General features: G+C 39.4%; 1 protein-coding gene across 1 annotated transcript in view; it reads left to right on the top strand.

The window, feature by feature from the left end:
• Positions 1-13,130, top strand: part of Abcb11 (ATP binding cassette subfamily B member 11) — an 85,026-nt gene that overhangs the window by 45,211 nt on the left and 26,685 nt on the right. The window contains exons 15-19 of the mRNA XM_028882008.2: positions 1,814-1,984; positions 2,398-2,599; positions 3,458-3,527; positions 7,613-7,712; positions 12,531-12,692. Of these exons, the coding sequence (XP_028737841.2) occupies positions 1,814-1,984; positions 2,398-2,599; positions 3,458-3,527; positions 7,613-7,712; positions 12,531-12,692 (705 nt within the window). The remainder of the gene's footprint in view (positions 1-1,813; positions 1,985-2,397; positions 2,600-3,457; positions 3,528-7,612; positions 7,713-12,530; positions 12,693-13,130) is intronic.

The following is a 13,130-nucleotide window of genomic DNA, read 5'->3' as shown; positions in this document are numbered from 1 at the left end:
TAAAGGTTCTGCTGTCTCCCGGTAATGCTACAAGGAGGGACCAAATACTTGATCAGAAGCAAGTGCAGAGAGGAGGGATTCATTCTAACAGTTGAGGATGAGGTCCAGCCATGGCAGGGATGATGTGGTGGCCTGAGCATGACACAGCTGGTCACACACATTTGTGAGCAGGAAGCTGAGGAAGGTGGATGCTGGGGCAGAGCTAGATTTCTATTTGCCTTTTCAATCCTAACCATTGGATAGTGGTCATCTGTATTCAGGGTGGGTCTACTCTTCGCCGATTACCACTTCTGGAAATGCCCTCAAAATGCATGCAGAGGTGTGCCTCCTAGGTGATTTCAAATCCCACCAAGTTTGCAACGATCATTAGCCATTACAGGGAACATTTAAGATCTAAATCATAACTACCACCGTCCCTATGATTCAGTTTTCTTGTGCTTACATGGTTTAACTATTATGCTTAGACCTGAATCTCATAAATTCTAAAGTTCATCACTACATCTCCATTCTGTATGCTCACCATGTCTACAAAGAGTAGCTCTGTAACATATCTACTGTATTCGCTATGGTGGTCTGCCAAGTCACAGGACAATTACTAATAGTATATACATGGCTTTTACTACATTGCAAGCTTTGTTCTAGCACTTCACATCTATTAACTCTAAACCCTCACAACCACCTTGCCAGGTAGCAACTCCTATTGTGTCCATCTGCAGATGAATAATGATGTTCTGTGAGGTCAATAGCTGCCCCAATTTCTTTGTTCAGCCATTAAGACAAATAGCAGTATTTGCCTCCTGGGGTTCTGTGAGGATTCCGTGAGACAACAGCTGTAGAATTTCAACACCATGCTTTATCTGTGGTAAGGAGCCCAACCCTTGGCTGATACTAAGAAAGTCAAGAATCTGACGTCTAATGCTCCATTGTTAAATTTCAGCATGGACTTAATCCTGTGGGATACTCAGTCAGGACTGGCTGGGACATTAAGGAGTATGAAATTAGTTTGATCTTTCATTCACAATATAAAAACAGCTTTGGCATTGTGTTTTGCTGTATGTTCAGCAGGAGAAAGGAGACAAAAATGTGATATGTGACTTAGTCTCCAATGTTGGATTTTTCAAGACTGATCAATTTTCATTCTGGTTGAAAATTTTTATTTGAACATAAACTAAAAAGGAACATCCACACAGTTCAATGTATTAACTATCTCACATGCAAATATATTGATTAGTTAATTCATTTTGGAAAGGGATATTTTATAGACAAATTTCTAAACAGTATTATTAAATAAGAAACACAGAACCAAATACAGAGGTAATAGCCAAAGAGATCAGAGCAATAGCCACTACTAGCCTAGCTTACCACCAGAAGTTGCTTCCACAGAGAGAGCTTCTTCCCATCTGACCTGTGTTTTTATTGCCTTCCTGTTCTGCCTTCTCATTGGCTTTAAGCCCAGCCACATGACTTCCTCATCACTGCCTGCCTATACAGACCTCCAGGTCTCTATGGCTGGTACTAGGATTAAAGGCTTGGCTGTGTCCTTGACCACACAGAGACTCTGCCTGCCGTGTGATTGGATGAAGGGCATGTGCTCCCACTGCCTGACTTCTGTTTATGGCTATGACCTCTGATCTCCAGGCAAACTTCATTAACATGCAAATAAAATATCACATTTCAGCACAAATAAAATATCACCACAATATTTCTTTCAATAAAAGTGGGATCTGTAATAATTCACACTTGAGAAAAAAGTTAGAAGGGGTACTGGATCACTGTCAGGAGCCATCAAATTCTTCTCCCTCATAATTCCTAGCAATTTGACACCCTTGTTGGAGAAGGAGGAGGCCAGATGAGCGGTGGTCAGAAACAAAGAGTAGCCATTGCTCGAGCTCTCATACGGAATCCCAAGATCCTGCTTTTGGACATGGCTACCTCAGCACTGGACAATGAGAGTGAAGCCAGGGTACAAGGAGCACTGAATAAGGTTTGTGGAGAGTCAGTTCGTTTTACAGACCCTTCAGGGAGGGAATGATACTAACAGGTCAGTACATCCAGTCTGAAAATTTATAAAATATTGGTCAATTACTATCTATTTTGAGTTGAACAGAACATAGCTGTGATTTTTCCCTCAAGTTGCAATATTAAATCATATAAAGTGTAACATGATTTGAATATCCTCTCCCCAAGTAAGCTATTGATTAATCGCCATAATCAGGCCAACCTATGATGTGATTTATGACTAAAAGAAACTGTTGGCTATTTCTGAAATATGCACAGCCTGTTTAGGCTGTTCCTAGGGTCTAAAACTGACTTCCTTGTGGACTCAGGGATGGTGTGAAGGTTGGTGTTGGTTCTGTCTTACAGTCTTGTTTAAGGGTACACCATGTCCTCTTACAGATTCAGCATGAGCACACGATTGTCTCAGTTGCCCATCGCCTATCAACAGTCAGAGCTGCAGACGTGATCATTGGTTTGGAACATGGAGCAGCTGTGGAAAGAGGCACCCATGAAGAACTGTTAGAAAGGAAAGGCGTCTACTTCATGCTTGTGACCCTGCAAAGCCAGGGAGATGAAGCCATCAAAGAAAAGGGTGTAAAGGGCAAGTACCTTTTCCCTTTGGCCTTATAGTATACTAAATAATTGACATCTCTGGTACTGGATGAATTTATACACTTGTGGGTATGCATTGCTTATTCTCCCAAGGCCCTGCAGACATTATGCAGTTGATAAGGGAACTAGATAAAACACAGAAGGCTAAGTTATCTGATCAAGTTACAGAGCTAAAGCCAAGGTCCTTTGCTTTTCAACTCTACCATTTTTCAAGTAGGATAGACAGGCTTCCTGGATAAGTCAAGCATATGGAGGATTGTCATTACTATTGTGTGAATTAAACAATGACTAAATATTTTGCACTTGTTTTCAAATGGAGATAGACACTTCAAACCCTACTATGCCTTCTTTTCCTCAATCTGAATAACCAGACCTGGGGGTTATCATGAGCTAATTGATCAACCACTCTTGACTTTCTCTGCCGCCTCCCATGTGGACTCATGAACAACGTTAGGCATAACTATTGCATATGTTTGACACCCATGAAGTCTGTAAACTTTGAAAGTTTGCTGGTTGTATCAATGTTTTTTTTTTTTAATTTTCCCAACTCTAGTGAGTTTTTATTAAGTTTTAAAATTCATACTGAAAGATACTCATGTCTATAGAGGGAACAGCCAGCACCCATTTCATACAAGTCAGTCTTGCTGAGTACTTTGAATTTTTTTTTGTTGTTGTTATTGTTAGAATGTGTTGGACAAGTTTCAAGTTTTATTTATTGCAATAAGTTAATAGGATGTTTGGGTATCCCATGTAGTAATTACCTTCTGAGCCAACAGTAAACTATTCTGTGTAAATACAGCCATGCTTATTGTGTGCTCTAAGGAATGCCTCATTTTGTGTTAAACAGGAAACGATACAAGCAAAGGTGGTCCCCTTGAGAGGACGTTCATCAGAGGGAGCTATCGAGATAGTTTAAGGTAAGCACAAGCCATGTGATTTTCAAGTTTTCTGATGTTTATGAGCCTTCTACAGTTGTAGTCCTTAGGCAATATCTCAGGTCCAAGAAGGAACCTTACGCAGACTCCAGGTCTTGTGATGTAAGAGTATGACAATTTATTTAACTTTGTCATTTCAATCTGTTGAGAGGAGGGCCATGATGGAGGGCTCTCTGATTAAAATGTTTATTGAGCTTAGAATAGAGATTTTTATATTATCATTGGTTTTAATTTTAGTTTTATGTGCATGGATGTTTCGCCTGTATGCATTTTTGTTCACCATGTATGTGCCTAATGCCTACAGAGGCCAGAAGAGGGAATTGGATTTCCTGGGACTGGAGTTACAGCTGGTTGTGACCTCCATGTGGATGCTGGGAAGTGAGACCTGGAGAGCAGCCTGTGCGTTCCCTTACTCACTGAGCCATCTCTCCCACCCCTAGAATAGGGATTTTTAAAACTACTGTGGCAGCCTGGTACTGATATCCATATACTTAGGAGGCTGAAGCAGGAAGATCACAAGTTCAAGGCTAGCTTGGACTACATCATGAGATCCTATCTCAGGAGAAAACATACAAATAATTACAAACAAACAAACAAACTGCCAGGCACCTAATCTTTCCCCACCAAACTTAACCACTGTTTGAAACACTCTCGTATGAAGGTCATCTTTACCCATTTAGCTCTGTTCTTTATCCTGAGTGAGAGGCAACTGAATTACTAACACTTCTGCTCTCAGAGTAAAGCATTTGGACTCAAATCATTCCTTATCGAGATGGAATAAAATGTGTCTTTTAACTTTTAAACAAGATGTCCCCAGAATGAGATATTCATTTTCCTGTGTTTATGTATAAAACTATTCATTTTCAAAACATAGTTTTGGAGCGTGCTGTTAGTGAGACTGTAAATAGTCATTTTTACATTGATTTAAGAATTTTATTTAAAAATTTTCTGATGTTAAAAGTTATGTATTAAGAATTCTATCCAGAAATAAAATATTCTGTAGTTCAATAAAAAAAAAAAAAAAAAAAAAAAAAAAAAAAAAAAAAAGAATTCTATCCAGAAATATTTGTCTGTGTTCATAAAAATATTGTTAAAACATTTTCTCCTTCAGTCAGAAAACAAGTAACAAGTTATGGTTGATACATCTCTCTGCCACTGGCCTCACCATTTCCAAGACAGTAAATGAAAGACTGCTCAGAACAAAGACTCAGTGTAGGTCTTTCGTGCTCAAGATGGCTACTTGTTTACTAAAAAGGAGTTAAAGCTGCTTAAAATAGAACATTCTGATAAGAGCTTCACATAGTCAAAACGATTTTATTTATTGTTAATTTTTAAGGAATAATTTACTAAATTATTTGTACCTATTTCAAATATAGATAGATTTTTTTTATACTAATGTATCTTTTCTTTATCTAAATTCTCAGACTTGGTTTTTTTTTTTTTCTCTCTTTAGAACAAATCTACTGAAGAAAAAGAAAAAATTTTAAAGTGTTAGTATTATTGAGCTGGAAAACAAAGCATTATCTTCAAATTACTCTATATAGTAGAAGATTTGTTAGGTACATTTTGTTACAGAATTGTTAGGTACATTTTGTAGACATGTGGCACTATGTTTGACCATGGCAGTATTTTTCATAGTGAGTAAAATACAAGAATCACAACTTAAAGAGCAACTACTTTCTTGAACACAATGACTGGGCACCTCGCTCCATCACTGGGTTAAAATGACATGTATCTTGTGGTCATGTCAACAAGAAAGTAAATGCTTTATTTATTTTGAAGAACAAAATTCTGTTCATTCTAAGTAGTCTATGATGAGAAACAGATAACTATTTTCACACAAGTATCTCTTATTTGGCTATATTTTCCACAAATCCTACATTTTAATGACTAGGACTAAAAAGCCAGAAAGACAATCTACATACAAAAAGTAGCTATTAACCTCCTGCAGAGAAAGATTTCTAACTTTGAATAAGGAGTTCTATTAAAAATATCTCATTGTAAAGGGTGACAAGATTTTCTTCTGGAAGAGGACTAAATGAAATGTTAATTTGTATCTTGTTTCTTGGGCTATAGTCTTTCTGATAGCTGAGTCTTACTTCAAATATATTTTAGGTTCAAAAACAAGTTAGTTGGCAAAAGAAAATAATTTCCTAAATAATAATGTTGAGAAAGAGAGAAAGAGCATTTATTTCCCCAAATTAGCTGTTTCTCTTTGCAGTGAAAAGTGGTAAACAACTTTTGACAAAGTGAGGATTTCTTAAAGAGAGTGTTGCATCATTTCTGAAAAGGGGTGTGAAGGAGTCTTACCATAGAGCTTCTGATAAGGCAGACTGGGGACCAGCTGGTAGGCAGAGCCCTTCCCCTGCCCACTTAGTGCTCATGGTCTCCTAACAGCCTATTGTGCTAGAGAGGCGGAAGGGTGCGAGGACCAGGAGAGAGGGCGATTTAAGAAGTACAAGATTAAGGCAGTAGAAACCTGAAGGAACTCACAGAAAGGTCTTCCTACATCCGGAACTGGGTATTAAACACAATTAAATATTGACATTCTCTCCTTTCTCATTTACTCCTATGTTGGTGTCAACTGCTGTGAGTTTGATTAGATCTATGGCTTTGAGTTTCACTCATCTCATATGCCCCATGACACCCTATGGCCACCCTGTGATCTCCAGGCGACACGGCCTTCTTCATAATCTGGAGATGTCCCAGCATTAGTTACCTAACCCAAAGAAATAACTCTATATGCATCCTCGACATACCACACCGAGGCAGAGTAAGGTCAATATCCCAGACATTAGGTTGGGGACAGTGAATCAGGCTTCAGGAATGCTTTTGTTCTTGATCATCATGGGGCTTGGCCAGAGTTTGAATGTACAGGATTAAAGAAGAGAGGTGACTTCTGTGAAATGTATGGTGTTGAACCCAGATGACTAAGAGGGAGACCATTCATGTAGTGTGGAAAGAGATTATCATAATGAAGTTGACATGTTACTGATTTCTTGGGAAGCAGATGGTGACAGGCACCATCTTGGCATTGTTTTAGTCTAATCTCCCCTACATACAAATAACAGAGGCCATATAAATTTTTCTAGAGTTGGAAGAGTTGACATGGTCCCCTCACCTCTATCGTCTCTCTTCTTACACTGTACTGCTTCAAATTAAGTCTTCAAAAACACAGACTTAACTATTCAAAATTTCTGCACAGCAACCCCCAGATTTTTTCCTTACACTAGCTGTAATTATATGCATTGCCCTCCTCTGGGATTTAAACTCCTTGAGAAAGACATCTGTGATTTGGCTCGTCTTTATGTCCCCTCTAGCACCAACGTTGGATTTTTACATGCTGTAGGGACCCAATAAACTGCAGATGAATGAACAAATACATTAAGCTAAATTGTATTTCAATAATTTTTTTTTTCCCTGTAGGCAGTCGAAATAAGCTTCGTCACACCTAACTTGGAAGCTCTTTGGCCTGGTTGCCGTGTGACCTACAAAACCTGGAGAGAGTCTCACTGGGGACCCTATTTTTCTTTGTTATGTCACTTATATCCAGGCGGCAGCACCCTTAAGGGGAGAAGGACAGAAGAGGAAGAGGGGGAGGAAGAAGGAGAGGTGGGAGAGGGAGAGAAATAGAGACACAGAGACACACAGACAGAGACACACAAACTAGACAGAGACTAAGAAGCTGTCCCCTAAACCAGAAGGAAAGACCAGTGATAAACCATCACCTTTGCCATGCAGCAGCTGGTAGAACCACGTGGTCTCCGAACACACTTGAGACTTGGGCAGTTTTTAGTAGGTCAATGGGAAGCTTTGCTCCCTTCCTGGTATACACTGAATCTGGACCCAATAGTGACAGAGCTTGGGTTTGAGAGAAATCTACCCGATTTACTCTGACTGCAGATAAACTTCACCAAACCTTACCTGGAAGCTCGCTGCCCTGGTTGTCGTGTGATCCACCAAACATTTCTGCTGATTTGATGTGTGCTGTAAACCGGGACACCCGTTGAGTCCCATTGTAACCTGTTTGCCATCTACAGCCTGTCTTGTCTTGCTGTTTTTTCCAGAGCTTCCATCCGGCAACGTTCCAAATCTCAGCTTTCTCATCTGACACATGAACCCCCGACGGCGATTGGTGATCACAAATCTACTTATGAAGACAGCAAGGTCAGACACCATTGTTCCGGGGAGGGTCGGGGCATGGAGGAGTCTTTCCCGGGTGCCCCATCTATCTTTAGGTATATATGCTCCTAGGTGTATAGTCATGGCTTACTAAATCAGACCAAAGAGGGGGACATTAGGACCTAGTTAAAACTCCATATTTTACATACACCCCTCCCCTGCAAAGAACACAGATTCACTAGTTAATTTCTTTGGAGAACATATATTAAGTTAAACTGAATTGTTAAGGGATAGCTACCAATTTTTAGATGAATAATTATTATAAATACAAAAAATATGTTTCTTAAACATACATAGCAAATTATTTTTTTTTTTTAAACTGTCGTGCGCTGACTTTTTAAAGTTCTTAAGAGATATATTCTCCAAATCCATTTTTTTTTTCTTTTTTTGTATCTCAAAATTTAAAATTTCTTTTTAATTGGTGAAGGTATTTGATAAAACTAGACCTTATACAAATTGTCACAAGTTTTAAATACAAAGGTACACTCATGAGAATGGAGGTATTCTGCTGTTGTAGACATTATCTTTTTTATAAGGGACCACGTGTCAAACCCCAAGTCTTTCCCCCCCTGGATGGACTCCCTTTTGACCCCTCTGTGCCCTTCATTAGAACTTCATCATGGGACTCTTTGTTTCTGAAGCCAATCTCTGTTCTCTTACTAAATTTCAGGCTTCTTAGACGTCCTTCCCCATTACGTCTCTGTTGACTCACCACAGGCCCTTTGTCCAGCACCTAGTATCAACAGGTTTTTGTTTGTTTTTGTTTTTAACTGGAATGAAAAAATTGAGTTTCTCTGACTAAAATGAAGCCCAAACTCATCTATGTATCAAGTTAAATAAGCCAGGGGATATTGTAATTACAAGTACATCCATCCATTATGTGTGATGTAATTTCAAAATGCCTTCAATAAAACCCCAGCTTGTGAATCCATTAAGATATCATTACAAACACTGGCTCACAGAGGAAAAATTTGGGATAAATTCTTGACTGACAGCCTTTAAGACCTTATGGAAGATGGGTTATTAAGGCTCTCTCCTGTCTTGCTCTATTAACATTGAATAGTGGTCTCAGTGTTGAATAAATTTGCTTCAATAAATTCCATAGACCCTTCTTTCTCAGGAGTTGGCAAGATGAATCACAATGAGGAACACACATTTGTAAGGATGATTTCTGGCCACAGAGAAATTAACTATTTCGTTTATGTTCATGGCACTGGGAATAAAAACAATTAAAATCCTTTGGATGGCGCTAGAACAACTTTTAAAAGATGCCATTTTATATTTCTCTTGTAAAGGAGATGAAAATGAATAGCAGGAAAAAAAGATGTTGAGAAGTTGGTATTATGTTGTTCAAGCTCCAAAAGGAAACTATCTGTTGTTCCCTGATATTGCTTGTGGGTACAGTAACTGTATCAGAGTCCTTTCGACTTGAAGAAAAATTTAAAGGAAACAACGTAATATAATTTGGCTAATGGAATTTCCATTTCTTTCTTTTTGGACTAATCGATTTTTAATCCTAAGGAGCCACTGTATGAGAAGGTGTGGTTTTATTTTAGTATTTCAAAGTATTTTAATACTTCTTTAAAGTCTTCAAGGCCAAGCAGGATTCTTGCTCGCCCTCATAATGAGGGCGAAGGCGGGCCTCACCTTCTGTGGCATGGGAAACGGTCTGTTGTGTTGCTAAAGGTCCTGCTTCCACAGAGCAATTACCGCCACCTTGTGGTCTCTCAGGGTATTTACAGAACACATAGCTGGGTTAAGGCTTCTTTTAAGTCTGCTGTTCAAAACTCTTAAGTGAGTGACTCGTCCAAAGAAAGGGTCAACTAGTGACAGGACTAAGCCAGTTCTCCTTCTCCAAGCTGTATCTTTAGCTTCCATAAATGGGACCAGTTGGTAGATATCCTGATCAGGGTAAGTTTAAGATTAAAGGACGTCAACAGAGTAGAGATTTCAGTCTCTGATATTTATGAATCTTCTTCAGTAAAACTAATATAAATGATATAGATAGATAGATAGATAGATAGATAGATAGATAGATAGATAGATAGATAGATAGATAGATAGATAAGAAGGAAGGAAGGAAAAGTGGAATATATATGAATCAATCTGGATGAGCTGTATTAGACACTTGTAGCTTCATCACTGTTGACTTAGGGGGTTTAGTCCTAGTTTAAGAGATAGGACAGAGATAAGACTCAAAAATGGCTCTCCATGCTCGCTTATCTAGGAAATCATGGCTTCTTTGTTATATGTACCATGTTATCATTAAATCTTAAAGTCATTATCCATGTAGGAGTCTCCTATTGTTAGGATACAGAAATGAGCATAAAAAAGGATAAAAAGAAGGACACAAAATTCCAGTAGGAACTTTTATTTTCCCCTGGATCACGTGGGAGATCTAAGAAAGAAAACTAGGGAAGCCCCGTTGAGCATGGAACCATCTATACATTAGGTAGGAGACCACTGTATCTTCTGGAATGACTCTAATTATTATTTATAAAGTATAAAAGTCTTTATATTAGTTTTTATTCTTCTATTGTTCATTTAGTTATAACAAATAAAATTCAATAACATAAGACATTGTCTGGGGATTGGCTTTCTAGTTTATGTACTGCTCAAGTTGGATATAACTTTCTTATTCTTTTTTTTTTTATTTAGGTTTTGGTTTTGTTTTGTTTTTTTTGAGACAGGGTTTCTCTGTGTAACCACTTTGGCTGCCTTGGAACTTGCTCTGTAGAACAGGCTGGCCTCGAACTCACAGAGATTTGCCTGCCTCTGTCTCCCAAGTGCTGAGATTAAGGGCATTTGCAACCATGCCTAGCAGATATAACTCTCTTTAAGATCAATTCTGTGGTGTGTGTGTGTGTGTGTGTGTGTGTGTGTGTGTGTGTGTGTGTGTCCAGTAACAAAAATTATTCACATTAACTAGTTTTGTTTATTAGTTTATTTTGAAATGAATACTACAAGGCAAAAATATTTCATATTGCCCTTCACTATCTCATTGCTTAAGGCGAGGGATACTTTGCTATAAGCACACCAGGAAAGGTTCCATTTAGTTAGGCTATGAGTATATGGGAAGAGGGAAGAATTCAGAGAATGTTAGCATGACATTTATGAGTCTGTGAGCATCCGGATCTGGACCATCAAAACCTACAAAGGTCAGTTTTGCCATATTGAAAGGCATCTAGTTAGCCTGACAGAATCCCAAGGGTGCAGGCAGAATCCACCACAGCCAGAGATAAATACTGAACTGCTCAGAGCAATAACAGTATCTACAGCCTGGCATTTTTGCACTGGTTCCCCAGCTCAATTCCCAGTTCCCAAAAGGAGATGAAAGGGGTCCAGATAATACCACCTTGAAGTAAGTTATGTCATGGGAGAGGACTTATGGGCTTAGGGAGCCTGTCTTCTCTCTAGTGGGCAGATGGGCTGAATGCTTGGGGTAAAGGGAATAGTTCTGTCTTCCCAGGTTGTTGGCCAGGAAATATCCTCAAAAAGCAATCTAAACAAAGCTAGTTACTGTCTGTGTGCAAAAATATGATTTATCCAACGCTCTCATTTTAATGAAATAGCTGAGGCCCAGAAGGTTGAGTGATTGGCTGTATATTCTGCAGGTGGCCAGACAGGGTTCTCCCAAGAACTCCATGCTTCCTCGGCCTGCTGCACAGGTCCTATCTCAGGCACCCGTCTCTGTGGCATTGATGGCCTGATCAGTAGGCTGAGATGAACGACTGAGCCAGAGGATCTGCTGCCTGAGCGAGCAGCAGTGTTGAAGGCAGCCAAGAGAGAACACAAAAGGGAGATGATGACAAATTCATTATCAGCCCCAGCGGCAGCGGTAATGAACCGGTCATCACTCCAGCCTTTCATTTAAACTCGGCTGGTAATGTGGTCCATGACTTTGGAAGAGAAGGGAAATTTTTTTTGAATCTTTGTGCCGTTTTCTGTTCCTGATATTTAGCTATCTGGAGGATAAATTAACTTGTACTAGTAAAGAAGGACATCCATTAACTATTTTGTAGAAGTATTTTTGTAGTCAATTTTGTATATTTTCAGTAGAAAAAGTTTAAAAATCAATATAAAGCAGTATATGCCATCTAGCATCATTTCTCAGAGTGGGTATTCAGTTTAACAAATCACTGAATTACACAGGCAAAAAGGTGAAAAATAAAATAAGGTTATTTTTCTTAAATAATACAGAATACTTGCCCTCAAGGGGATGAGAGTTACAAGCTGTGATATTTTAATACCAACTAAAAAAACCATCAGAATGGGGAAATCCTGATTAATTTTCATTCTCTGTGGGGGAAATGTGCAATTTAGAAATCCAGATCCAGTCTTGCTGGCTGGGAAGCACCCACGAAGGAAAAGCTTATTAACACAAGCGCTCCACCACTGTGAACTAAACATGTCTCGCCTCAGATACACTGGCCTGTCCCAGAGCTTCAGCCAGCTACTAGTTTGAAGAGTAGCTTGATATGTATGGAAAACATACCTCAACCCCCGCCCAAAGTTCTTAATGGGTAAATACTCTTAGCAACGTTGTTTTTAAAGTGAGGAGCTACTTTCAAAGATGCAAACACACTCTTTACTGCTTGAGAGTTAGTCAATGTGCTACCTTGAGTGCTATCAACTCGTGAGAAGCCCCGCCCCAGCCAGGCCACAGTCCCAACCAATGCCAGCGACATCTCAGGAGTCTTTGGAGTCACTCCTACTGAGCCAGCCTGTTCCTCTTAACCCCCTGCGAGCGCCAAGGGGTCTGAACATGTTTGGGTAACTGATGTAACCTTCTCTTTCCCCAAGGACAAAGACGTGCTTGAGGAAGAAGTTGAGCCTGCTCCTGTTAGAAGGATTCTGAAATTCAATGTTCCAGAGTGGCACTACATGCTGGTGGGAGCTTTGAGTGCATCTATCAATGGGGCAGTCACACCCATCTACTGCTTTATATTCAGCCAGATCCTCGGAGTAAGCAAGCACCTGGGCTAACTTCATCGTTCTGTTCATACCTTCTATTTTTAAATCACTGGGAAATGCCGTCTCTGATCTAATATCTCTTTGCTTTAACACACTTAGCTTTTTATTTTTTATTTTTTTGCTAGCTCTCCTGCCCAACCCCAGCTCTAAAGAATGAGAAATTCATACTCTTCATACTCTCCACCATGCAGAAGATAGGAAGGTGACACTCTCGTTTGGGCTGGCAAGGGCTCTCAGTCTCTACATCTATGGAAAATAAATATAGCTACAGATTGAGGCCTGAAAGAGGGCAGCTTTCCTGCATGGAAGGCATGTTTGTTGAATAATAATACAGAAGGATTTTAGGGCAGTTTTTAATCCCGCTGGTCCACTGAGGTACAAAGCTTGACTTAAAGAACAGGTGACTGACCATGTGTCGTGTGCAAGCCT

The sequence above is a fragment of the Peromyscus leucopus genome, chromosome 4 (assembly GCF_004664715.2).
Source record: "Peromyscus leucopus breed LL Stock chromosome 4, UCI_PerLeu_2.1, whole genome shotgun sequence".
Classification (NCBI taxonomy): Eukaryota; Metazoa; Chordata; class Mammalia; order Rodentia; family Cricetidae; genus Peromyscus; species Peromyscus leucopus.
The sequence above is the reverse complement of the archived record's forward strand: the minus strand, read 5'-3'. Positions and strand labels throughout refer to the sequence as shown.